This window comes from Dermacentor variabilis, chromosome 2, assembly GCF_050947875.1.
Source record: "Dermacentor variabilis isolate Ectoservices chromosome 2, ASM5094787v1, whole genome shotgun sequence".
NCBI classification, from domain to species: domain Eukaryota; kingdom Metazoa; phylum Arthropoda; class Arachnida; order Ixodida; family Ixodidae; genus Dermacentor; species Dermacentor variabilis.
The window spans coordinates 180,936,564-180,964,144 of record NC_134569.1 but is presented as its reverse complement, the minus strand read 5'-3'; the positions used below and the strand labels follow the sequence as shown (position 1 = coordinate 180,964,144).

General features: G+C 45.6%; 2 protein-coding genes across 3 annotated transcripts in view; both read right to left on the bottom strand.

The window, feature by feature from the left end:
• LOC142572982 (coiled-coil domain-containing protein AGAP005037) overlaps positions 1-27,581 on the bottom strand; it is a 591,568-nt gene that overhangs the window by 455,234 nt on the left and 108,753 nt on the right. The gene's annotated exons all lie outside the window — the stretch shown is intronic.
• Positions 656-23,506, bottom strand: LOC142572980 (uncharacterized). The gene is made up of 6 exons (XM_075682460.1): positions 23,020-23,506; positions 21,587-21,639; positions 11,421-11,516; positions 8,863-8,904; positions 2,412-2,459; positions 656-768 (listed from the first exon to the last, which is right to left on the bottom strand). The coding sequence occupies exons 1-6, from the start codon at positions 23,126-23,128 to the stop codon at positions 721-723; spliced, it is 396 nt and encodes a 131-aa protein (XP_075538575.1). The 5' UTR covers positions 23,129-23,506; the 3' UTR covers positions 656-720.

Here is a 27,581-nt window from a genome sequence, read left to right as displayed (position 1 = left end):
TCGGTCAACCTGACCGCCAACTCTTTGCGATGTTAAAATAAACAAGTTGTTTCGTTGTTACCAGTCGACTCATGCTTTGCCGGGACCTTCGGATGCTTCCAGTTGTACCCCAGGCCGCCAGGCCAACGCTACCCTTGGGGCTTGCGACCCAGGTACAACCACGGGCGTCAGCGCCGAGTTCCCAACAGATCGTACCAGCAGTCAGATCCAAAACAAACTGGAAAGCGAGTAAGTGAAGAAAATAATGACGAGAAAGAGAGAAAGGCCGATGCACGTATTTAAAGTGAGCAAAAAATTAACAACCTATCATTGGATTAGCGTATTCAGTTCGTTTTCTCTCAGAAAAGGCCACAAATGCCTTCATGGCCTAATGCACAGAATATTTTGGCCATGAGTCGAAAAGAACAATTTCATAAAGTGGCCAGTTGAGCTTTAACGATTTAGCCATTAATTACCTATATCGCGAGTGCAGTGGGCAATATAACTAAGATGGTAGGGTAGGCTCATTTTATGCAAAAATATCATGCTCGTGCGCTGTACTGGGAGAAGATAAGCATCACTGAGCGCCAACGTAGCGAGGACAGAAAATCTCGACACTGCAATTTGCGTGCGATGAAAGCAGTCATTGTGTGGATCGTGGAAGGAAACAACCATGTGCCGTACATCACGTCGACCGTGACGTTGAGCCTTTTATTGTTTATCGTGGTCGGCAACCAGCGATCACCTAAAGAGATTCGAGTTCGGGTAAATTCTTTTAACAACGCAGTTCTGAAAAAGAGGGAGAAAACAAACAACACAGACAAATCAGCAAAAGCTTACCTCACGTCAAACAAATTTAAGCGACACGCGACGTATCTACTCTGTAGTTCTGGTGCTTGCTTTAATCGCTAGAGTGCCAAGCAACACACCAGGTTGGGGCTAATCCTGAAGCAAGCAGTCTATTTTATTGTTGTTCGCTCCCGAGGCATCTTCGAATGAAGCAAAGAAAACATATGCACTTTACACGACATCGGTGACGTGACCAAGAACTTTTTTTTTTTCAGGGTGGGACACGGCATTTGATTGGGGACGGAAGGAGGGGGAGGGGCAGGAGCGGCTGGGCAAGTGGGATTATGGCGCACATAAATTCATACATGAAAAGCGGGGGAGGGGCACGTGTCTGGAGTTCCCTCCCAACACTCTTCTTTATCACGTCGTGCTACTTGAGCCGAAATTTCCATTGCCATGTCCGGCGTGACGGAAGCGGTGACGTCAACATCACCGCGACTTTCTCGGGAGCGTTTTCATTAGATTCTATGGCAATCGGGCAAGGAAGCATAACCTTATGGATTGAAGTGCACAGGCCTTGGGCTATCGAGCAAGCGCCAGAGCGATGGTTAGAGCCAGAACAACAAGGCGCATGCGCTGAGGATGTCTCGCCGTGAGGTATCGATCGAGTGTTTCGCGTATCAAACAAAACGAAAACTGTGATATCCGTTGCATAAGCTATGGAAAATTACCATGACATTATTATTCTCGTCCTGAAAAAAAAAGAAAGAATGCGACATTAAAACCTGCGGCACCTTTGTTAATCCTATTCTGCCTGCACTAGCCGAAACTTATGACAGCGCAATTTATTATTTTGTTTTTTTGTGTGTGATGTCTCACTAAGCAGGTTTTCTTTTTGTTTAAGCGTCAATGTTCAGGAGCCAGCGTGGTGTAAGGCAACGCTACAGTCTCGATAAGTCGATAACGTGCTCAAGTGAAAAAAAAAATGTATATATATAAACCGGCATGATAAAGCAGCGCAGAAACAAATCTGCGCACTATGTGAAAGCCATCGGTCGCGGCTTATCTGAGAAAGCGCAACAATATTATGGGCACGAACACGAGCGTGTGCTCCCAGGAGATGCATCTCATTTCACTAATCAGTGGCAGACGTATGAAGTTGCGACGTCCTGGCGCCGGATATTGCCAGGTATAGTCATCGGCTGTACTTCACATCGCCTTGAAGAATTTTTCAGTGATATGATCTCTTTGCGAAACTTTAGTGCAGGTGAACAAGTCGTATAAGCGAAAAAAAGTTTTCTCATTACGTCCGTGATAATTAGACACGCATTTTTTTTCCTTCGTGAGATCGTTACGAAGATCGTACCTGAGGCCTCGAAAGTTGTTTAGTCAAGGATCCGTTTCTTTCAGCCCGAACGCTTCCGATATTGCGAGAGACTACTAAATAGCGTGCGACTGCGGAATAAACTTCATTAATATGGAAAGTGCGTGTATCACATTTGCATAGGCGTAATAATATTGTATTTTGAGCAGTGATGACGGTGATGTCGCAGTGATGTCGGTATCAGATAGCCGCGGAAGAGTGGTAAAAGCAATAAATCAACAACAAATCAGTGGGAGGTTGTCTAGTTTTTGGTACGTACTTGAAATTTGGCCAGATGGTTCATCGTCGGCTTTTGTACGAACTTGATCTGAGAGGTAAAAACACGAGAGAAAAGCGAGAAATGAGTTCAGTCTCATTTTCTCCCGCAGTATTGTAGAAGTATGGAGATACAGACCGATGTGAGAAATTAGATAGATAGATAGATAGATAGATAGATAGATAGATAGATAGATAGATAGATAGATAGATAGATAGATAGATAGATAGATAGATAGATAGATAGATAGATAGATAGATAGATAGATAGATAGATAGATATCGCTTGAGGTGATTCTAAGCGATCTCTTCACGGCGTTTTTCTCACTCTCCTGCACATGGTAAATGGGAAGCAATAATAGAAAAAATATATACAGTGAAGAATGCACATGTCTAAGTCCGAAGGCTTAGCTGTTCAGTGACGGTGCGCACATATGCGTACGCGTCTTGGTCTTCCCCAGTTCTGTCTAGCAATGGCAAAGAAACCATGGGCACTAAGCTGCGACTAAATGGAATGCTATGCTGACAAAATATGGCGCCATTTTGCTTTATTGAGCAGCATATTGCAACGCACGACCACTTTACTTAAAAGCACTACCATGTTATTGGTATTTATTTTTTTTATTATTTGCATATACTGCCATCTTGGATAGCAAGATGTCAAGAAGTGAGCACATACATATTTTCGATCAATTGAATACATTCTAGATTTGAAAAACCGGGACTTCGGAATTCAATCAGCAATTATGACGGAATAGCTTTTTCATTCTCCTAATGCCTGCAACCAATAATTAACTTGCGCAGGTGTTTTCAGCCGGTGAGTCAACTCCTTTTAATGAAAAAGCGCGACATGAGTGAATGTTGACTAAAAAAAAGTTTAATTACTTTAACTAGGAGAACGCACAAGTACAAGGACCAAATATATCGTCCTACCAGCTTCATTATTTTTCAGAGGTGTCTGCAGTACCTTCACATAAGAATGGGTACCTTTCACGCACTTATTCACAGTCTATCATAATCCGTGGCTGCAGGGGTTAATTAGTAAATTACCCGACACCGACGCAGCAAGGCCCTGTTCCACCAGTGGCCGGCGGCTTCAACGAGTTTCGCGCATGCGCAGTGATCGCCATAGCCGACGCTTTTTCGTTGTCTGCCACCAACTGCTGTCGCGGTTCGGCCAACGACTTGAGGCCAGCCTAACAACCGAAGGTGATTTTCCACCGTAGAGAAAAAAAAAACTTCGAAGTACGGAGTTTCCTACAAATATTACCACGGGGAACTCTGGCGCTGCAATCGTTCAGCCACCATGGGAATGATGGGTAGTACACGAAGTTGTCTAATCTTCGTGCGTGTGGACTCGGATGTTTTTTTTTGTGGCTTTCTTTATTAGGCTTTGTATGCCTCCATTGTCGTAAATTTCAGGGAAATTTATACTCTTTGAATGGCAGAAGACGCTGTGAACATGCACATTCGCTAGTAGTTGCTATGGTTCAGCATGTCGAGGTGGCTAAATGGAAACGTGCCAAGCGTCTCAAGGCACTGGCTTGCCCGCGGTAAGTTCACAAAGGAGTTCTATGTCGCTTGTCGATGCATGCGTCCGGGGCGTAATGGTTGCAATATCGGGCTTTTGTGCTAGATCCAGGTCCTGCGTTCGAATCCTGCAGTCTGACAATTTAATTAATCTGTATGTAATTAGTGATTAGCTGCATACTTTGTCGAATATGACGAGCTTACAAAGTCACGAAGCCTTTGAAGTCAGAAGGAGGAAGTTTTAACAAATCCATGTACTTCCTATAACTCCCATGCTGGCTCAAGCGCCGCCTTTGCAGCTCCCGTAGACGCTAGCGCCAGAGTTCTCTTTAGGAACTATTGTAGGAAACTCTATGCTTCTAAGCATCCGGCTGGAAAGAAACTGGCTGTTTTTAAACGACAGCTATGCAAGTGGTTTGTTTTGTGGCCGCCGCTCCTCCTAGAGAGAGAGCAGACGACGAAAGATTAGCGCCTCCATGGCGCGAAACTGGTTGCGGAGAAGGTGTTACACGCTCCGGCGTTCCCTTTAACAATGCACCGCTCTGTACATGCATCATCGCTACGTGCCGAGCTGCTGGCCTTTATGAGAAACACCTAGCTGGTTTTAGTCCAAAAGAGCTTGGGCAGTTACTCATCTTGCCGACGCAAACAAGAAAATATAGTGTCGAATTCAAGGCTTCTCGCCGATATCTGATAAAGGCCCTCTGAAACAATTTGGATGATTTTGTACAAATTTACTTAGTCGTTAGTGTAGGCCCTGTTAATGATTAAAGGACACGTTTATGCGTTCCGAATAAAGCGTGTAACTTATTTTAAGGTTGCAAAAACGTGCATCGCTACCGATCGCAACGGCGCCGCTCCCGAGTCAGCCGCCACGTCACCATGGGCGTGCGTGACGTCAGTCGGTCGAGCTCTCCGATTGACTGCCCGCGTTGCGTCATCGATAATTTTTCCAACTTTATGGTGAACAAATGCTGTCCGTAATAGTTGCAATGTCGGTTAAGTTGTTTCATAATGCAAAAAAAAAAAAGAGGTGAGGCGTGCAGACAGGACACTAGAGTAGAGAAGTGGACAACACGAACGCCGTTCGTGTTGTCCACTTCTCTACTCTTGTGTCCTGTCTGCACGCCTCACTTCTTCTTTTTGCATTATGAATCCTTACCAACTAGCTCAGCTTTCTGTCGTTCTAAGTTGTTTCGATAAGAAAAAGTAACGGAAAGAGAATACACAAGGACAGAGTGTGAGAAGGGGTTGTGTATGCCCCACCTGCACCACTAAAGTATCGCAGGCACACAAGGACAATATCTCACTACACTAAAGTACTTCCGGCACGAAGCAAGTGTCGTTTGCTTGTGCTACAAAGTGCTCCGTGTTCATACGAGCTGGGCGGTCAGTGTTGGTCTCAAGGTTTCTCTTTGCGAGGACCATGAATCGCCCTTGTTGCATTGTGCGCTGCAAACGCATCGATTGGCGAGATGTCAAGCTGCGACATCGTGTCCCACTGCAAGGCAACATGCGAGCGGAGTAGCAGCAGCGCATCGGGCTGTGGGTATCCGATCGGTCGACACTTCACGCTGGAGGGTTACAGCAACAGCGGAGAATTTTAGCGTCTCTGGTATTCCGGTAAATGCAGGTGGACTGGGCATTTTTTCGGATGGGTGGAAGGACAAACGTGAGCGGCTTGCAGACTACAACCACCTGATGGCACAGAGCGCAACCAGACAAACACAGAGCTAGTATAGCAGTAGCCATGTGTATTCTATATTTCTGCTGGTGTAAATTTCAGGCAGCAGCGTAATCGTGAACACGTAGTCTTTTTAAATATTCAAAATGTTTTACACTTGGCCAAATCAAAATGAGCACCCTTTGGCTGGTTCAGCTCTGCGCCATCAGATGGCTGCACTGTGCAAGCCGCTCACGTTTACGCGTCCGCCCATCCGCCAAAACGCCTAGCTCGTCTGCGTTTGCCGTAATACCAGACACATTCGGCCGTGCGGCAAAACGCCCGCAACGCCCTCTGCTTGGATAGATCTCGCTGGGGATTCCCAGTCAGGCGGCTACCGGAGCGGTTGGAGAGGCTTCGCGCGCTGTCTCCAAAACAACCGAAAGTAGACGACATGACGTCACAGCATGACACAGAGCCAGTGGAGCTAAGCCATAGTGCTCGGCGAACAATTCGAGGAGGAAAATCATGCCTAGGGGGGAGGGTAACGTAATCATCAGCATGTCTCCTAATATGAGACGCGTCACCTTAGTTTGGAACGAATGTTTTACTGTAGCTCTACTCTACGCGTCTACAAAATTTGTCCAAACCGCATCAGGGATCCTTTAACATCAGAGAAATCAGGGGATCTAATTTGAGATAGATGTTGATGTGAGCCTTCGTGCAGTCAGTCGTGCAGACACTTGCTCGCTGAAATGAACCGTTCAAGCATCTGCTTTTTTGCCCACATTGTCGAAGCAAGATCTGAGGAAAATAATTTTCAGTTTCCGACTTAATAAACAACCAGGTATAGATGGGCTGGCTGTGGCCACACTAAGAAGAAATTTTGACCCATTAGCAGATATGCCGCTTTTTATGAATAATAGCTTTATAAGCACCGTATCAATTCCGGAGACATTAAAAACGGCGATTGTTAAGCCACTGTGTCAAGCGGGAAAAAAAAGATGAAGTTGAAAACTATAGACCTCTCTCTGTTTAGCCTATACTCTCTCACATACTGGAAAAGTTTCTGTTTGATTGTACGACTTCATTCTTAAAGAAATTTTCAATCCCAGCACCAAGACACTTTGGTTTTGTTGCTGAGCGAGGTACTATATTGCACTGTTAGAAGAGTTCACCAATTCACCAATTATACTATGTTTTAGATAAGAACCTGTATAGTTGTGCTTTATTTTTGGATTTAGCAAAAGCGTTCGAAACTGTAAATCACGACATTTATTTGGAAAAGTTGTTTCGTTTGTGTTTCAGGGGATCCTTTTTTTATTTTATTTGCTATTGTTTACATGGCAGGTCACAGGTAGTTACGGGTAATAAAGAAATTGTCAGCGCTAGAAAATATATTACAGCTGGGGTTCCACAGGGATCCGTGTTGCTTCCTCTCTTGTTCAATTTATTTATGAATGACTTTCCCACAATAATTACAAAAGCCACTGTGTATCAGTATGCAGATGATACGCTTCTACTCACACGTCATATGCGTTATGAGGAAGCTATTAACGCCCTACAGAATGCAATTCATAAGGTCATGCAATGCTTTGAAGAAAATTGTTTACATTCCACTGCTAAGAAAAGCAAAATCATGCGCTTTCGAAGTCCATTAAAAACTCAAAAAATAAACTTGCCATTATTTCTACACGATGAACATTGTATTTCATTTAAATGCACTGCTATAGAATATGTGGGGACATTCAAATACCTGGGTATAACGTTCAACAGCGGCATGTCTTGGCAGCATCACATGGCGATTTTACGTGGCAAACTACGGAGTGCTGCATATCTACTTTTCGAGATAAAGGGTTTAGTAGCTCTACCAGTCAAGAAAATGATAGTTCATGCGCTAGCGTACAGTGTGCTGAGGTATGGCATAACGATCTTCGCCTTTTCTGCAGAGCGGTGGAAAAATCGGATTGATAAACTACTAAAGATATGTTAAAAAATGTTGCTTATGGTACTACACTACATGATAATAAAATTTTTCGTGAATTAGAATTTTGCACACTCGAGGATTTATTTACCAGAATGGTTATTATGTGGCATAATTGGAGCGATGAATTCAAAGAGGCAAACGACACCCCTCGATTGTTAAGAAACAAAAAAACGTTTTAAAGTACCCTATTCCACTACTAGGTATGGAGAAGCGGGAAGAAGTGTATACATCCCAAAAATATATAATGATTTAGCTGGTAAATTCCTTTTTGGCAACTTCAAGAAAGAACAGTTGAAGCAATTATTGATGAAATGTTGAAATTTAGTTATAATTCTTTACTTAAGTTGATCATGTGTTTGTCTTTGTTTACTATGTCATTGTCTGTTAACAGGTAATACTACCAACCTTTCTTCTTCTGAAAGAAAAACAAATGTCATTATGTAAATGACTACCTTTTCACCTATTATGTAAATATGTAACCACATCGCTGAACCGACTCTGCTCGGCCTAGTCGCAGAAGTCCTCGTAGACTTAGACAGGCCCTTTCTTTGTTTTGCTTTTGGATGTGTGCAAATAAACTATTAATACTGTTATTACTATTTTGTTTATGCAGTACCTTTTCCTTTTTGTTTCTCGTCCCATTTTCTTACGCATAACTTTCTTGTAGTTCTACTATAATGTTTTTTTTTTGTTTCTATGCGCGCCAGTACTCAGACCTTATGGTTGTTCCTGGACACGGTAAATAAACGATTGATCAATTGTTTGATTGATTGACATTACATCCTCTGTAATGCTTATTTTCGTGATCTCGATATATCTTATAACTCGTTGTCATTGTTCTCTTCCGACCTTTGCGCTGTTCCATAGTTTCACACATTGTTCAACTGCCTTTCTTCTCCTTTTTCTTTTGCATTTACCTTGCGGTTTGTTCTATGTACACTCTTGATTACTGTTTCTTTTTGTTTCATTGTGAATGTGTGCGCGTTTTTTACTGCTATTCCCCTGCAGCTTTCTTTTTTTCAGTCTTTCTTTTATTTGGGTTCTCAATGTATGCGTGCGTCAGAACTCAGACCACAGGGTCGTTCCTGGGCGTAATAATAATAATAATAATAATAATAATAATAATAATAATAATAATAATAATAATAATAATAATAATAATAATAATAATAATAATAATATAACCATTCAGCAGCATCCGTCAAGGAAGCCGTGTGTCTGCACGGTTTAATGAAACTCGCAGTGAAGCTCCAACGCCCACCGTCAGCGACGTACCTGTGGAAGCGTTCCCCCGACGCAACGCACGACGCGGCCGGCCTGCGAGGGTAGCAAAGTAAAAGACGGCTGTTTCGTACCGAAAATGAACGAGTGCTAAACACGGTTACGTTAGGCACGACCATGCTGGACACGTGAACGCAGATCCACGACTTCACACGGCTGTAAACAATCTGTATCGCGTAAAGTAGACCTACGCCTCGACGTGATTGTGTATTTATAGATTTGCAAAATGATTTCAGACGATTGCAAACTTAACTATTTTGCATATCATCTTTGAAATGAACACTCGTTACTTGCAGAAGCAGCGCCACATCAGAATAATTACTAAATTTTACTAATAGTCGAGCCTCGTTATGACGAAGCCGCATCCGACACAAAATTACATTTGTGATATATCCGATGTTCGCTATATGCGTGTCTTCGGTACATGTTAATATAATTCGTTATATTCGATTATTCCCTTACACTCATGTTTGTTATATTGAGGTATTGTGGTTCGACCACTCAGCCGCTATCATTGCATAATCCTGACGAGCAGTCGCATACAGTAAAATATAATCAAACACGAATATGTAAGCAGTGTCTTAAGTGTTAAGTTGCCTAAGTAGCTATGGTATTGATCACGTTAAATAGAACACATTACTTCGTTTGATTTTCTGTATGTATTAATTCTTTTTAAAAAATAGTGTGTTTTCTGTTCTCCGGTCAGCCAGGAGGAGGACGTCCGAAGTTAAAGATACTTTAATTTGGACAATACACAGCTTAGAGAAGAATGGGCTGCACTGACAATCTCTCATTTATTTATTGTTTAATAATGTTTAGTTTAGGTAGTTATCGTAGCCACACAGAGAGCGAGGGAAGCCCGCAACAACCTCCTCTAATGTATATTTAACGATGCGCATTTGTTAACAAGTTCTAGATAACAGTTTAAGACGATTGCGCTTGCTATAATAGCGAATTGCAATACGTGAAGACGCGTACATTCCAGCACCAAAATTTACGTTAGGTCGTTGAGCATAATTATTAAGAACCTTTTTTTTTTTCATTCAGCCGACATCAATCTCTCTGGCTTCCGCGAACTGCAACCGGAAAAATACAACACTGACGTCAGGCACAAATGCAAGGCGTTAACCCCTAGTGACGGGCCGAGCCAAAGCATCAAGTAATCAAAGCCTCTAATAGGGGGAGATTTGGAAATTTCACTTTCGCTTTTTTTCTAAGGTATATAATACGCCCCTAATTATGGGGGATTAACGCGAAATGTCGGCGCAGACTCTACAGAAGTCTTTTGTTCATGACGAGATTTTTTTTTTCGGCTTACAATTTTGTTTTCCGAAATCTCGCTAGTGAATCATGCCGTCAGAGTTGGAGCAATAGCAGAAACTTGGCGGCAGCAAATTTACACACCTTCTCAATCGCGCTGTACAAAGCGGCAACTGTGACATTTTATGTATAGCTCCCCGTAATTGAAGCCATTCCTTTTTTTTTTCTTTTGCCTGCCGCTGATGTCGCAAAAAGTATCCTCTGCACTCTACACCGTCTGACAGTTAATTGTACAGGTCCGACACGCGGGATAAACGAAACTTTCGGCACTTTGCTAAAGAAGCATTTTCTTTTTTTATGAGGTAACATTTTTAATATTCTATCTGCTGAACCGTACCCAGTAATCACTCCAGTAGTGTATGCAACAGCAAGAGTGCCACATCAATCGATGGTACGGTTTCTGATTGAACCGTAATCGAGAATAAAAAAAAAGGAAATAATATTTCTCACGCAGATGATGAAGCTCCCTGATCGCGCTAGGTAAATTGGTCCCCTCCCGCCCCCTCCCAGGAAAATATTGACTATCCGGCTTCTTTCAATTCAGCGCCGAAAATAGCTCGACGTCGTTCTGCACAACTCTTGCTTTGGCGCCACAGGCCTCACGATTACGAAACGTCGGCTACTGGAATTGCCGTACGAGATAAGTAGTAAAACAGAGAATGGATCGACGGTGGCTTAGTCGCCCGTCACTGTGTAGGCGTGAAAAAATAGTAACCGTAAGCGTAAGCGTCACTGGCATTGCAGCTAGGCGACGCAAGAAAATAGCGCTGATCCTCAAGGGCAACAAACTATACATATACGCACAGCCTGGCGTCCTGAAACAGTTTATCGACAGCCAAAAATGAAGATGCCGGATCATGTGACGTCGAGGAAAGCCGATGCGTGGGTTTCGCGAGTGTGCCGCCACCTACCCGCCGTTGGCAGCGTGCGTCCTGGCTCACTGTCTTGCCAAGCCTGCGCTCTCTCAATGACCGATCTACTCTCACGCTGAGAATTCTGAACATTGTAAAGGTCAGTTGTTAGTCAAAGAAGGGCGGCAAGGTAGACTATTTCGTATTTCGTTCTGTTTCCAGGGTGTATAGCGCAAAGTAGTTACCAAATGACAAAACACAGATAATTAGGGTAAATCGAAGGTTGCTTTGTGATTTGGTATTACTTGTCCACGGCTTATGAAAACAAAAAAAAGCGCTGAGCAAAAAAAAATTGAAAAAGAAAAGAAGAGTAAGGCAGACCAATGGAGGTTTCCGGCAGCGGTTCCGAAATTCGGCGATGGTGAGGTTTCCCGTGATGCAGCCGATTACGAGCTTCTCAGCCATCACCTGGTCGAACTGGAAGCGCGCAAGAAGACTTGTTATAGAGGGTGACGACAGCCAATGTTCGTGTTAAATTGACTGACTGACTGACTGACTGAATGACTGACTGACTGACTGACTGACTGACTGACTGACTGACTGACTGACTGACTGACTGACTGACTGACTGACTGACTGATTGATTGATTGATCGAGCCGCCGTGGTTGCTCAGTGGCTATGGTGTTGGGCTGCTGAGCACGAGGTCGCGGGATCGAATCCCGGCCACGGCGGCCGCATTTCGATGGGGGCGAAATGTGAACACACCCGTGTACTTAGATTTAGGTACACGTTAAAGAACCCCAGGTGGTCAAAATTTCCGGAGTCCTCCACTACGGCGTGCCTCATAATCAGAAAGTGGTTTTGGCACGTAAAACCCCATAATTCAATTTAATTTTGATTGATTGATTGATTGATTGAATTTAACGTCCCAAAGCCACTCCGGGGCTATGAAAGATGCCGTAGTGGAGGAATCCAGGATGTTTTTGAGAATCTGGGGTTCTTGTGACGTGCGCCTAAATATCTTAGTTCATTGCTGGCAGTCGAGCTCGCGACCTCGACATCAGCAGCAGAGCGCCATTGCCACTGAGTTATACCGCAGCGGGTGCGTGTTACGTGCTTATAGCGTCATGAATATTCACTCTTATTTGAGTTATGCAAGCAAAATATGCGCGAGGGGATGATCGCTTGCGCAGTTTCACGTGTCAAATCAAACTAGAGCATCATAGTTATTGTTGAAGGCTGAGAGTTCTGCGTACAAGCGGAGTACAATGCACGAGTGTTTTCTTTCTTTCTTTCGCATTTTCTCCACGTCGACATGTGGTCGCCACGGCCCGGATTAGAACTCCGCGACTACGGGCTGAGAACAAGCGATGCCTCGTGGAAAAGAGAGGGTTTAGGGGCTATATATAAACTGAGTCAGAAGACCCAAGTCCGAGGCATCCCCCACAAAGTTACACGCGAAAGCTTTCGTGTAAATCTACGCCCGCTGTATCTGAACTTCACTTCGGAACGTTCTACGTAAACGTATTGAAAAATGCGTGGCCCGTCTTTAGTTTTACTACGGCCTTAGAATTAAACTCTCCTGACCAAGCAGCGCCGCACAAATAAATCCAAAGCTAACGTGCTATTGACGCTTGCTCGCCAGTGTTGATATAAAAAAATGGCGTAAAATTTCATAGCGACATAATATTTCGAAAAATCATGGACATTAAAAGGAACACTGATCTTCAGAAGGGTTGTCTAAAGCAAGAATGTTGGGCGTGAGTATGTTGAGAGAAGAAAGAAACTATGAGACGTCGCACGTTAATTATAGCGTCAATTAAGGCGAAAACCGTCACTGAGCGAAGTGACTGAGGCGAGCATGCGAAAACAAACGGTTGCTTCATTGTCTCCTCACGTGCTGCTGATGCGCGTAATTTACGCTTTTAATTTTCTGTGCTGTCGCGAGAGAAGATGAATTGAGGCTGGAGAAACTCACTTAGACACTAAGTAAGTAAATTTCCTTGCGGCGCTTAAGAAATCGTCAACACGAGTACATTTACACCTTTTTGTTACTTCCAGAGGATTGCACTCACCGCGAGCTGAAGACGACGGGAATGTTTTTGCAGCCAGCGTTATACCAAACACGCGATACGCGGTTGCGAAATACGAACATACGCGTTCTCACTACAGACTTCCTTGTTGAAACAACGGCGCCTATACGGGCGCAGCGAAAACGATGGTATGCGCGCAGATATTGAATACAGGCGTATTAAAGTGCGAAAAAGCTACGCAAAGGATAAATATTCTGACAGAAAAGAGCGTTCAGGAAGGAAGCTGCACTATGCAGACACATTTTGTTTTCCTAGGCAATGCCGATATCACGATATTTTTCTTTTTCGTTATTTTTTTTTGGTTGCCAGTTGTCCTGCCACACACATGCATATATTCCCACGCGTGGGATTTTTCGAATATTCACTCCCTGTGCTGTTCACGAAATCGTCCCTATTGCAACAGTAGATTCAGGACGGGAGCTTGCGAGTGCGGTTGCCCGCCATTCTCTCGCTTTGCTCTGTCCTCTGCACCGTTTGCAAATCATGCCGCCTCGCCAAATTTTTTTTCTTTATCTTACACCACCACTGCTTTTCGGAGAGGATTTACTACTGCAGAACTGCAGAATACGCATTTTCGCATTTCGTTTGCCATCGATGGAGGAGGCCGTATATCACAGCGGAGAAAAGAAGGTACCACGAACTGATACCAGGAACTGCAGCGCTCTTCGCAACGTGTATTTTCCTGGTAATAGTACGAGAGACGCAATCAGACCCAAGTGTCCCCTCCCGCCGCTATAGTACGGCCGTTTAAGCTAGCACTGGAGATTGACATAGTGCACGGAATCGTCTGAACAACTTTATGAACACGATCACTTGTACGGAGTATAAGAAAAACAAAATACGCACGGGGAGTGTTACCACTCAAACATCGTTCACATTTAGCGACGTGCTCGTATGGCGCCCGTATATGTCGTTTGTGTCCCAGTTCGTCCTCGTCTGCTTAGTGCCGTAACTTTTGTTTTTTAAGTCATGAACTCAGCAACAGCAAGTAATTTGCAACAAGCAACAAGGCTCAGCAACAAGTTTTGTTACACACAATGGCCCAGCGCTTTATTTATGCACCGGAAATGAAAATATGAAAGAAATAAGCTGTGAACGAATTTTCTATACGACAGCAATCAAGAGAGTTGAAGTGCACGGTACGAAAAAAAAAGAAGACTCAGAATGCGGTTCCTAAACAGTGCACTGAACGGTATGCACTGAGGCACCCGGAAGAACTTTCGCGGCGCCGGTGCAAATCGAAACTAAACGACAAGGAGCACATAGTCGTAACGTACAGTAGCGAGCAAAAGTTCGGAGACCACAGCGTCAGCGAAAAGATAGGAAAATTCCACGAGTGCAGCTCCGCAACGTTGAATCTGGTTGAATATACATTGCGTTGGTGAATCGCGAAAAATAAAAAAATAAAAGGAAGATTCGGGACAACACTGGTCCCCAATGTGTTGCTCTGGACTGTACGTCCCGAACAAAGCCGTGCTAAATCTCACAAGTATCCAAGCACCACCAATAATCCCCAATGGGCTCTGCCACTCGGGGTGCAAACACAATAAACGGTACAAGCACAACGAAGGGGTCAGAGCATCAGCTGTGAGCGAGCAAGGAAGCTAGAGCCCGCAGCGAACTTTTCGGCAAAGGCATCTCCTTTGTTGTCAGAGTGTCGAAAAAGGCAAGTCGCCTTGCCGAACCGTTACCTCCGGGCGGTGGCATCCCTCGTTCGCCCACTGTAGATCGATGGCGAAAACGCGTTTATCGCTGCATGGCGGCACCGCTCGAAGTGGATCGCCTACAGAGGATGCGTTTCATGGCACGTGTACGGCTGGATCGTACGCTACGTGTGCTGTCGGGGCTTGGAAACACAAGAGACGCGAACGCGGAAACGTAATACGCGCGAGCTGAAGCAAGACTTGGCCCACAGCTGTGCGCGCACGGGCATTAGCGCACCGATTCGTTTTCATGTCAGCGACGATATACGTTAGAGGAGAGGCGGATGTGCTCCGATGCGGAGTGTGTTGATTCAGTTCTCGCGTGTTGAGGGCGCCTGCTAGTTGCATTCGACAGCTCGACAAACTGCAGACAGCCGGGGGCGGTGCGCTGCGTGTTATGTTTTGCTGCAGCAGGCTTGGTGCTGGGCTAACTATTCGGATTCCTGCCGTTGGTTAGGGTACGGTGTGGTCGGTCGCTGAGAACCCACGAGTGCGCGCGCAAAAAGAAGAATGAAAATCGAGTAGGCCTGCAGAATTTCTTCCGTATACACATCGCAGAAGCGCGAGCGTTGTAGAGTGGTAGAGCGGGGTAGATCTTTTCTTGTGCAGTTGGCGCGCAGCCACTTTAGGCGATTGGCCCAGAATGGGGAAGCATAAATTTTATAATTTAAAGCGTAATTACATGAGAAATACACGAAACCGAAGTTGAATATGGACAGACGGGTGACGTAAAAAGAAAGGAAATAGAAATAGAATAATGAAGAAAGATAAAGGAACAAAACAAAGTGAAAGAAAAAAAACAGCAAACAGCTAAAACCAAATATTTTTGAAACTGTTACCAAGAGCCGAGGCAATTATGGTGAGAACTACAGGTGCGGCTAAATGAAATCCAATGCTACAAAATAGTGTTTAGAAAGTTATTTATCGCAAACTGGGATGTTGTCGGCAAGGAAGTAGAGAATAATCTCTGCCATGGCCGCTCAACTCATTTCACTTTTATGGCGCTTTGTCGCTTAAGCGTGGTAAAACTTATAAGGGTGCACATGCTCACTATGTTATAAGCAATCAGCACTCTTTGCCATAAATAGTGCTAATATTCCATAAAGATTAGAATTATTCCTTAAGTTAAGGTAATTTTACCTACACATAATGCTAGGATGAGGGGTAAAATATTGTGATAGCTAAAGTTTTCTTTTTTTTTGCATGACCACGACATTTATATAGATTTTGTTTCACCATTATAATAACGGCGGTTGCCATTTTATCAGTAAGAATCGGATTCTGGTGTATTTCTACATTAAAGGATATAGAGCGTTCGGTCATTTGCGCTCACGGGGATTTATAAGTGACCTAGCCTTGCTTCAGAGCACTTGTGAAGCTCTGTGACGATCGGCAAGTGCCGCTGCAACGTTTTGCAGACTGCAACGCAGGCTCTGAGATTTCTTGTCTACCTGAAAGATGGCCTCTCAGTGTCCGTTTTCTGTGTCATCTGCAGTACACAGTTTCCTTCGCCTTTTCGGAACCGTTTTGTTCAAGCTTACACACGCACGCGGCGCGTAGCTTTGGTGGAAACAGTTTCTGCAGAAACTCAAGCGTACGAGGCAGCCGCTTTTGAAGTTGAAGCTCGCTCAAAAGAAGGCGTTTTCCCTGCGAGTGTCTTGAGTTGTAAGCTGCCTGTTTTTTTTTTTCTCACCTTCAACAAAGGCTGCTTCCTTTGTTCTCCGTGAGGCGACGAACGCATAAAAGGAACGGCACCCTTTGTTACTCCGTCGCAGCGTAATATCTCGGAGGCCATGTCCATCGAATACATCGGTTCTCGATAAGCCTAAATAGGCCAAGAAACCGAGAACGCGATATTGCAAGCAGTGCCCACTTGTCGAGAACACTTTGCAGCCGAAGCATCGGTAGTCAGACCTAAAGTAAACGCAAGTATCTGCTGGGAACGAGAGGGCGAAACAGTACACGACGATCATCTGATGACTCGTATGAAGGCTACCGCAAACCAAGTATTCTTTTTTTAATCGTAATAATAAATAATAAATTCTTGGGTTCTTACGTGCCAAAACCAAGATATGATTACGGGGCACGCAGTAAAGTGTGGCACTCCGGATTAATTTCGTCAACCTGCGCTTCTTATAACGTTCATCTGACGCACGGTACACGAACTGTATGTATTGCACTTCGCCGCCATCGAAACGCGACCGCCGCGGTTGAGATTCCATCCGGCGCCCTCGGGCTCAGGAGTGCAACGAGGAAGTCACAATTCGTTTGAATCGTGGAGGAAATAAAAAAGAAATAGCAGAACCTCTGCCATTAAGTTCTTGAAGCCCGAGGTGCAGCCATCTTGGTGCGTCATCGCCCTCTGCGCGTCTCCAATCAGCTTGCCGGAGCAAATGGGCGCGAGCTTGGAACTTACGTTGCGACGAGCCGCCGGAAGCGTGCGCTGCCGACGCGAGTCAGAACAAAGCCTACGAATCTTTTGTAACAGTTTACGTGAAACAGACGCACTGCTGTGTTTTTTTTTTTTTTTTTTTTTTTTTGCGTGGCACGTTGAAGAAGGCGACGAAGGTCCACGCCGTGACTACGTGTCGCTCGGCTGACACTCACAGAACCAAAACGCAATATTAAAGCTCAGAGACTACAACCAAAACACTGCTTGTAACGCGAACCGAACGTGCTCTGTCAAAGACCTGGGCTGAAAAATCTCATCTCGCTACTTCTATTCCGAGAACAGCAGCGAGAGGTTCACGAGCGCGGTTGCTATGGCAACGGGGATGTCAGATGCACCGGTCCCAGTGCTCCTTTGCGAAGAACACCTCGTGACTTTCGCCACACTCTCTCCAACTCATCCGGGCTGGTCGGGGGCACCTCCCATCACGGAGGAAGGAAACTAAGGAGAGGCCCTGACGTCACTCTTTGTGAAGCAAAAGTGAAGCCGGAAGTTGGCGTTGCTCATCGCGATGCTCCGCCTTTTGTGCCACCCTCCTCTCTTGTTTACATCTTTCGCGAAACCACGCCGCGCTGCGCGTGGTTTCGCGCACGCTCGCGCAACATCCGGCAGAGCACAGTGCAGGTAACACAGCGCAACAAGACACGGTGACTAACGCAAACCCGCCCACACAGCGCCTTTGCCACGGCACGAAACCTACCAGAGCAACACGTGTGAGCGCTCAAAATCAGAACAACGCCGCCATTGTGGCCCAAAAGGCGTGGCCATACAACAACAAAAAAAAAAAAAGCAGCAAAAGAATGAGAACCTATACGTCATTTCCGCCACACTTTTCTCCTAGCGCGCGGAGGGGGTAGGGCCTCTCCTTAGTTTCCTTCCTCCGTGCCTCCCATGCTCCTCCGTGTTTTCAATGCTTCCGAAACCTTACGGGGCCTATTCCTACCCGAAAGCCACCGCGCACATTGAGGCCCAGGCGTGAATAGTTTGGCTTGCTAAGGCTATAGCTGGGTGACGTCACGCTCCTTTCTAACTTTTGTTCCCTTCTTCCACGGCACCGGGGCAGCAGCTGTTTGGCGTGCTGCAACTCGCCATGTTGCCTCCGCGCATTGTTAGAATACCGCGCGAGTACCTCGAGCGCTACGCCCAAATTTTGATATCTCTTTCAACGCTTTGCCCAAGGGCGAAATTGCCATTTTTTTTTCTTTTCGAGGTCTCGCCTTCTACTCTGCGCCTTGCTTTACTCGTGTACGAATCTTGGCAAGTGTTCCGTGTTCTTAGACTGACTGTAGCTTTTCTTACGGCTTTGGGAGTTTGTTGCTTTTGCTTGGCTTACGACGGCGCGAGGCGAAACTAATGACCCCACCTATAATGGCGCCAACTTCTCGAAGTTTATATGATTAGCTTATGTGATGTTAGAAAATGGCGCCTGCAGTGAAATAAAGTGTATATCTTTCTTGGAAATTTTCGTAGCCATCGACGCTACCTTTACACCTATCTAGGAATAGATAAACAATATATGGCAATAAATAGCGTAAACATTAAAGCCTGCGCATGTATTTGACTTACATGCAGTAAGAGCACCACTCACTTATAAAAATGTGAGAATGTGTACTTTTAGGAAAGTGGACATTTTAATTTGCTTTGACATGTTTCGTGCAGACGGACGCTAGGTCCAATGTGCAAAAGGGCAACAATTAATCAGGCCATAATGGTTTCAGCATACTTCAGGAACACCACTTGCGTTTATTTTTCTGCAAACGAAACAAAAGAAGCAAGCTGATTACTAGAGATGAGAATGACAGCATAAATTTCAAATTCTTGCGTTTAATTTCTCCCTCCAAGTGTAGAGCATGCTGCACGTCGTCGTGATGTCAGAAATTCCACTTTCGCGATGCTTCCACCGCTCTAATGAGATAAACTATTTCAAGCGTCGGCTAGCTAGCCCAAGACCTTGGCTCTCTTAGATCGCAATTCAATGCTTCTTCATTGATAATTGGTTAACTGGTGCCGAGGAGACACTGTGAAACCTCGTCTGGCCTGGCAAACTCACTTCTACGTGAGGCCGCCACATGTTTTTGCGTCTGTTCCGGTTTTCCAGGTCCTCGTCTGCCGCCGTAAAGACGGCGTTTTTTCACTGAATAACTGTTAATTACTAATCTGGCCCAACTAATATCGCTAATCGTCAACTTAATTAATCCTATGTGGACAAAGAACTCGACAGGATTTGTGCCGTTTGCCGCGGAGACAGCTTCGCGACGTGGTGTAAAAATTCGATTGTTAATGCGGTATAAATTAGTGGCCAACGACAACGCGCTTTTGCTGGCGCCTCATTTTTGTCAATGTGTATTTTTGGCATAGGTGTAATTCATTAGAGTGTTATGCGTTGCCTTTTCGTACATACTTAGGCAAAAATAAATATATATTTTTTTGCCGTTCATTTTGACCTGATCGCAAGGTAAAAATCCTGACTACTAAATGGCCGGCTGTTCGAGTATCGTATGCGAGAAACGGAAGGAACGAAAGTCGGAAAAGAAGGCGCCAGAGGGTAACAGGAAAGTACGTGAAACATAAAATTCACGCGTCCCAACACCGAGATCGACACACAGGCGGCAACAGTAACTGCGTAACTATTAGTGCTTTTCTGGTGGTATGTGCCTGTAGTTACTTTATTGTATGGAGAGCGCGCTACTAGCGCTACAGCAGAAGGACTAACTGTTAGGCTGGTTGGCGTGACATGCTGAATGGAAAATGAAGCGCGTATAAATTAGACAAATGTACATGGAAAAGACGAATACTACAGGACCCACCAAAAGCGACCTCAGTACATTGTCAAAACGAACACGGGATAACGAAACATAAAAAATAATGTTGGACTTTAACTCTATAAGCCACAATGTCTTATTAACTTAGCGTCAGTAACGCATAAGTAACATTGACGATAAACTCAAGAGGCCTCCTTGGAGCATAGATCAATATGGTAAAAAAATTCATTGCGGTCTTGTGGCTGCGCGCCAAAGCATCATTTTGTTGTAAATAAAGGTTATATTAGAATAATCGAATTCTTTAGTTCGTGTGAACTTACCGTTTTGTAATTTCTGTACAAAATTACCTATCTTTAGTCATTTCTTCCAAATTTTGTAATGGCAGAGACATTTCAAAGAAAACATAGCAAAAGTCATATGATCTAGCAAAGTAAATACTGACAGCATCGACACGGCATTGCATTCCAGTAAACAAGCCTACTTCAATTGAAAATAGCACAGCCTTATGGGAGAATAATAAATAGAAAAACGGTTGTCGCTGCAATAGAAATCTTTGTATGAGGTTGCAGCGATATGTGCAGAAGGTAACGTGCGGTGTGCAACAATAAATATGTAAACAAGGAAATGGGAATAGCAAACGCTCATTTTTAGAAGTAGTGACATTAACGTGGAGATAACAACGGTATTGAAAAAATTGGCCACAATTATCGCGCCTCTGTGGTTATTGTTACGCACGGTCAGACGTTTCTTAGGCCTTTAAGCACCCCACCGTACCTAGCTGTAGGCATTGATAAATCTGACAAAGTGATGACTACCACGCGTTGATACCTATGCGTTGCACCGTCGCACTTGGCTACCCCGGATGTTACGCTGGCCCGACAGAACACCAGTGCCGACAAGACGCCGACGGTCGGCCGACCAGTGGGCAGAATATGCCGCTGAGGGACGGTCTGTTGTGCAAGGCCCCACAACAATGCCGATGCGACGGTCGACAGCGAGTCGGCACAGTCTGGTGGGCTTTTTTTTTTTTCGCGCCGAAAACGTTGACAAGAAGAGTTCTGCCGGCTGTCGCTCAGCGGTCGCTCGGCCTGCTTTGCTATTGGCCATGTTGGACAAATACCAACGGTGAGCGGTGGAACACCGCGAAACCCGAGTCTACACAAAAGCTGACAGTGAACCGCGCAATTACTGGGATTTGTTGACTGCCAGCTCTTGGGTCTTCATTCTGACGCTTTACCCTCCATGCAATCAGCCGCTGGCAATGGTTTGCCAAGAGCATGTGAACGCGTAACCAAAAAAAAAAAGGAAGAAAGAAAGAAATAAGGGACGATTACACGAGCGTTGCGAACCAACACGTCAATACCATGAAGCGGTGACAGCGTTTCCCTCATCGCTCTCTCGTGCCCCTTTATACTGCGAAGCCATGTTCAGCTTCCGGCAGCAGTTGATGTCTAAAGATTCTCAGAGTTCTTCTTTGAAAGTTTTAAAACCCAAAACGAATAAAAGAAAATCAAAAGAATGATAGCGATGAAATTCTACCTTTCCTTCGAAGTTCTCCTGAGCGCACTTTGAAGCTCCCTTAGATTCTCTCTCTGCGGCAAAATGAAAAGAAGTACGTCAAATACAGGAAGTGGCTTTATCGTTTTGACTGCTTTTAGAATCGAACATCTACTAAAGAACAAGCAAAAGTACGTTGACGTAGGAAATTTTGAAAAGATTTAATGACAGCAGATAACATTTCCTTTTGGCTGCCGTACTAGTATCGAGTGTTAGTGCCGGGCTCGCCCACGGGTATTCCTTTCTACGCCATGGCTATGCCATTGTGTTTAACATTTCCAAGCGTTGTGAAGACGAGCGCTAAATCCGTCTCTCGTAGTCTAACAAGAACATAAAAAAAAAAAAAATAAGACAATGCCTATAGATGGGCGAGATATTCCAGTTACATTGACGGGTATTTCGATAGTATACTTTACGCGAAGTCACATAAAAAAAGAAATTTCAATCCATCCATCCATCCCTCGTCGCAGTTTTGTTTTCTTTAAGTGAGCTTTATTGCCTGTCCAAAACTAAGCTCTGTATTGTATTACTAGGTAGAGCTCAGAACTTTAGTCGAAAACGAAGATGTTGAGCGGGAATGCTTATTTCACCCGAATAGGACCGGGTGCTGGCTTATGCCTTTTTATTTCTTAAGCTCACTCTAATAAAAGAAATCAACATTGCAAATCAACGTTCTCTTACGAGACAAGAAGGCTGTAATCAGTTACTGCAAGCAACATTTACTGGTTTGGGCAAGTATTTAACATACGGGTGTTAAATTCAGTGCATGCCTCAAGAAATACACGATGTGGGAATCATAATGTGTCTTACTAACATTATTGTTTAAAAAATCTGGCGCTACCGTCGGGTTACGCCACCAGTGTCGCTTCGAGTGAACTTTTCGATTCGTAATTGACCCGCTTAAAGACCATTCTTGACGGAAAAATTCTGGTAAGTCACCTATCAGTCTCACTTATCCTCTTATTCCTACCGCTTGATAGCTTTCGGAATATTACAAAAGAAAATAATTCTTCATAATACAAAACAATACTCTAACGCATGGTCAGTATTACCAAACAGCATCTACCTTTGACAAGAGCTCGCTAAACGGCCGTGACTGTATTACTCTGCTGAAATGATTAACATGAAACACTTATCGGCTCTAACAAAACGTCGTGATGCTTGGACTCCACGCAATTGAACCAGAAAGTACAATTACATGAGGGAGCCTGAATGAGCACTGTCAATAAATTCTCAAGCCAGATCGTAGAAAAAAAGAAAAAAAAGTATAATTCTATCCGGTACTCCCGTGATGACCCAACGATTGGAGCGCCGAATCCCCCCGCTCCCCTTAGCATTCTCAGCACGAAACTCCGGAGGCGACTTCGGAGCAGGCCGACGCTGCCGGAGCCCGTTTGTCTCGCGCGCATACGCACCCAAGTCGCATCCGTGCGGTATGGGCTTCTGTCCGCTAGCGAAGAGCGCGGCGAGTGCGGCGACCACCGAGCAAATCCAGAAGCGGGTCGTCCCGCCGTGCCGCCACATCGTGCCGCCTTGAGAAGCGTCGTCCTCGTCGCCGGCCTATCGGCGCCGCACCGGGCTTCCCTGCTCGGACTGCGTTCTTGAAAGGGAAACAGAAAGGGCGGCGACGCGACACGCGGGCGGGGGTTCGCGCGCGTGCGCGCGCAGGGCTGTTTTGGAGGCGGTTTGGTTCCTGCGTGTCGCCTTGCTCCCACCTCGTGCTTTGTGAAGTTTGCAAAAAAAAAGCCACGTGTCCTCTCTTATGCATACATCTTTTTTCGTTTACTCCCTTCCAAATCGTACACATGCCGAACACACTTGTTAAACACCGTCGCTGGTTGTCTTGTGGCGCGCCCTTGTGCGTGTATGTCGCAAACGCTGCGCAAATTCGCGATTGTGTTCGTCCTTCGTCAGCGCGTCGCTCCCCTCGGCGTTTCCTTCTTTTGCCCGATTTCCCTCTCTTGCCTGCTCTCCTAGAATTTCTGGCCCCTTCCAACCTCTCTCGCCTGCAGAGAATTCCTCTTTATACTCTCGCGCACTCCTTCCTCCTCCTTGTTTATTTCCCGGAATTTCAATTTGCTACCTTTCCCGTGTCCATTCTCCGCGCCGTTACGGTGTCGTTCGGCGTGAATGCCCGATGCGTTTCTGCTCTCTTGTCTGTGGCGCTGCCTTGATTTACCGTCTCACCGTTCGTCTTTTCGCTTCCACCCGTTGTGTTGCTCTTTACTTGGGCCGTCACTAGCATTTGTGCCTCTCTCCTCAGCCCTTACAGCTCAATACAGGCGTTCCTTATCAAGTTGGTGCTCTCCTCGTTGTCGGGGAGAGACAGAGAGAGAGAGAGAAAGGTAGAGAGGCCGCTGTAAGAGGTGATAAAGAGAGAGAGAGAGAGAAAGGAAGAGCTTCAGACCCTTCGAAGAATCGCTGCCTCGTCATCCTATTGAATCGTTTCTCCATCGTATGCGACGTTTCAAAAGTGCCTCCCTGGGACGCGTCTGTCAGAGGGATCCTTACGTCGAATCGCGGGGAATTTACGGACGTCAGGTGCGATCTCATCGCGCAGAGCTCGCAGGCGAGCGCACGCACGCACGCACCCAGGTTTCACAATCAGCTCGGGCCTCGAGACGGCGTAGGGGACCAGCGCGAGGCTTTTATGCGCGCGATGGCCCGACGTTTGCTTCGCCTGCCATCTCGTCGTGTTTAATCCGTCTTTGTGCGGCGACGCACAGAATGCGTCGAGCAAAGCGGAAAAAGATCAAACACGCTCTTTCGCGCACAGAGAAAACGACCGGTTGTTTCGTTGTATTTTTCATTTTTATTCGCGCGTGCCGTTTGAATCAGGGAGCCGAGAGTATTCCGGTTCTCCTCGTCGTGAAGCATCGAATGTCTCAAAACGGATTGCGCAAATTGCGAATGGATGTCAGTGAGACAAATGCTTTTAAGGTATACATTTCGGCCCGCTGTAATAGAAGGTTAGCAAAGCACGCCGGAACCTGGTGCTTGGGTTCGGACTCTGAATATTCCAAACATTCGTAACAGCATAACAACGATGAGATGGATGCGTACGCTGTGTACGTCGCGATGCACTTGAAAAACAAGAGCGTGACAAAAACGAACACGAAGACAAATGCCGGCCTTCATTCCTCGTGAGTTACGGCATCTGATACAGGCGTGATAGGGAAGCAAAGAAGAGCAAAAGTGTCTCGTCAAGCTTCTACATCTCCAAATTAACGCAACGTCAATTTTACCACGGCCCAGATAAGGCCCTGTCGCAACTTGTAACATCACACTGTATGATGCACGCCTCCCGGACTCTCAACATCAGAAGTCATCCTTGCATTTGATCATTTTTTCGAGTGCAGGTCGCCACCTCAGCCTTTCCTGCGAAAGATATGGCTCAAGGTGTTTAACTCGCAGAAACCTTTTTAAGCTCCATCCGTCAACAATTCTCACAGGCGCTGTCCTGAACAGCAAAGTGGCGACGCGGTCACAGTCGCGCATGTCGCATTATATTTGCAACAATTCTACAAGTGCGTTTCGTCCGTTGCATTATATGTAGTTTTGTTCAGTTTGCAAAATCGATGGTAATGAGGTGTCATGTAATAGTGATAATGTTTATATGACTGTGTGTGTGAGGGTTTTATGATCATCTTTCCTTTTGCCTTGTGCTTCCATGCAGTCGCTCTGTCAGCATCACCGGCAATGCATACGTCCTGTGCACGGTAACACACACACACACACACACACGCACACGCACACGCACACACACACACACACACACACACACACACACACACACACACACACGCACGCACGCACGCACGCACGCACGCACGCACGCACGCACGCACGCACGCGCACACGCACGCGCACACGCACGCACACACGCACGCACACAGAAATAAGTAGATAAAGCGAAATTCTCTTCAATGTAGCTTAATAAAATCATTCCCTCAATGTGATATCGTTTCGATCTTTCGAAATTCAACTGGGCGGTTTCGGAAACTATCCCACTCCAAAGCTTGGAAGTATAACTACGCTGTATCCAGCAGAAACGTTTTGGCGATGCCACACAGTACATGTGCCAGACTGTTCGAGGCAAGAGAAGCAAGAGGCCCGGGTATAAATTTAAGAAACAAAGCTCAAGAGGCAAAGAAACCTTTTCTGTTGTGTCTGTCATAGCAGCGGAGCAAAATGCCACTTTCATTTACTTTCTGTCTGCTCAAGCAAGAACATCACTCGCAACCTTTGTCGTGAACAGGCAAGTCCACTGTGAACAGGAACTCCGTGAATGCGCAATTTCTATGCCCCATTAATCACTCCCTTCTCTTTCAACGTGTGTCACCGTGTCCGTTTCGTCTGCATGTAACTTTCTCGAAGAAAGAGAGCGAGAAAGAGGAAGAACTGGATTCAGATAGGAGATGAAGGCGGCGTGTTAGGCTTGAGGATCCTAGCACGTGCTGCTTTTACGACGCAGTTTGGCACAGTTGCGGGCGCTCTGGAATTTTTTTTTATGATAATGTGCTTCAAGCCGCCGCGGGAGCATGTATGTGCCGCCTCTTACCCCTAAAAAAACAAAGAAAGAAAATACCCGGAATGAGAAATAACATACGACTGTCCAGAAAAAGTAAGCATTGTCTGCGCTGGTTTTTATCCACGTTGTTTTATGCTTGCAAAAAAGCAAGGCTTTCGTTTTTTTTTTGCCTTTCGCTTTATAACAGACGACGCGGCCCGAACGGCGCACTTCTTGAAGCCGAGAGACAGGAGTAAAGCGCAGCAGTCTTCCCGCTCGCGGGAATAAAGCAAGGAGGCCGCGGCGCGGCAAGAGCGGAGCGCGGAAGCTTTTTTTTATGCCCGGGATTCACGGAACGTAGCGTGATTCGCGATAGAAGCTGCAGCTTCGCGGGCATAGACGCAGTTGATTCCTCGCGGCGTTTGCAGGACCCGAGGGCAGAGGCGGAAGGCATTGCGTGGCGTTTCTCAGAAGCTGCGTGCTGCGCTCCGGTCCCGAATAACCCGCGGACGGTAGACGAGGTAACGGAAGAAGAGTGAGCCCGCGCGAAACAAGGTAAGCGCGGAGAGCACGCAGAGGCAGACCGCGCCGAAATGGAGAGAGAACAGGATGCCATGACAGGAAGGACCAGACTTCCACGCAGCGCCGTTCTTGAATTGTGTTTCTTTCCTCCTCTCACTTCTACAGGATGTTTTTCTGACGTTAGCATTCACAGGAATAATTTAGGCAAAACTGAAATGTTCCCAGGGAGATTCTGTTACCCACTTGAGTTTTTTTTTTTTTTTGCCTTTAAACGACGATGAACATATAGAAGGTTTTCGTTTATGAACGAGTTTATGTGCGGAGGAAGCATCTATAGGCTTTCTCTGTTCTCCATGCACCCGCATGCCGCTCTTTCCCATTTTGGTCTCGAACTACATTTTTTTTATAGCTGTAATGCCTTTCAAATATCCTACACCCACATATTGATGTACCATGGAAGCTAAGATGCAACACTTCAGTACTAGGAAACGTGAAACGGGAGACTAAACGAGGATAACCACTATGTTGCAACTATCATCATCAGCCTGGTTACGCCCACTGCAGGCCAAAGGCCTCTCCCATACTTCTCCAACAACCCCGGTCACGTAGTAATTGTGGCCATGTCGTCCCTGCAAACTTCTTAATCTCATCCGCCCACCTAACTTTCTGCCGCCCCCTGCTACGCTTCCCTTCCATTGGAATCCAGTCCATAACTCTTAATGACCATCGGTTATCTTCCCTCCTCATTACATGTCATGCCCCCCCCCCCCCCCCCCCATTTCTCTTTCTTGATTTCAACTGAGATGTCATTAACTCGCGTTTGTTCCCTCACCCAATCTGCCCTTTTCTTATCCCTTAACGTTACACCCATGATTCTTCTTTCCGTAGCTCGTTGCGTCGTTCTCAATTTAAGTAGAACCCTTTTCGTAAGCCTCCAGGTTTATG

Excerpts from the sequence above, each read along its gene's own strand:
- LOC142572980 (XM_075682460.1), bottom strand. The coding sequence starts at position 23,128 with ATGTGGCGGCACGGCGGGACGACCCGCTTCTGGATTTGCTCGGTGGTC. Across the intron at positions 8,905-11,420 it reads GCTGCCGGAAACCTCCATTG|GCCGGCCGCGTCGTGCGTTG; the intron begins GTCTGCCTTACT and ends CTACCCTCGCAG. Across the intron at positions 2,460-8,862 it reads TCGGGGGAACGCTTCCACAG|ATCAAGTTCGTACAAAAGCC; the intron begins GTACGTCGCTGA and ends TTTACCTCTCAG.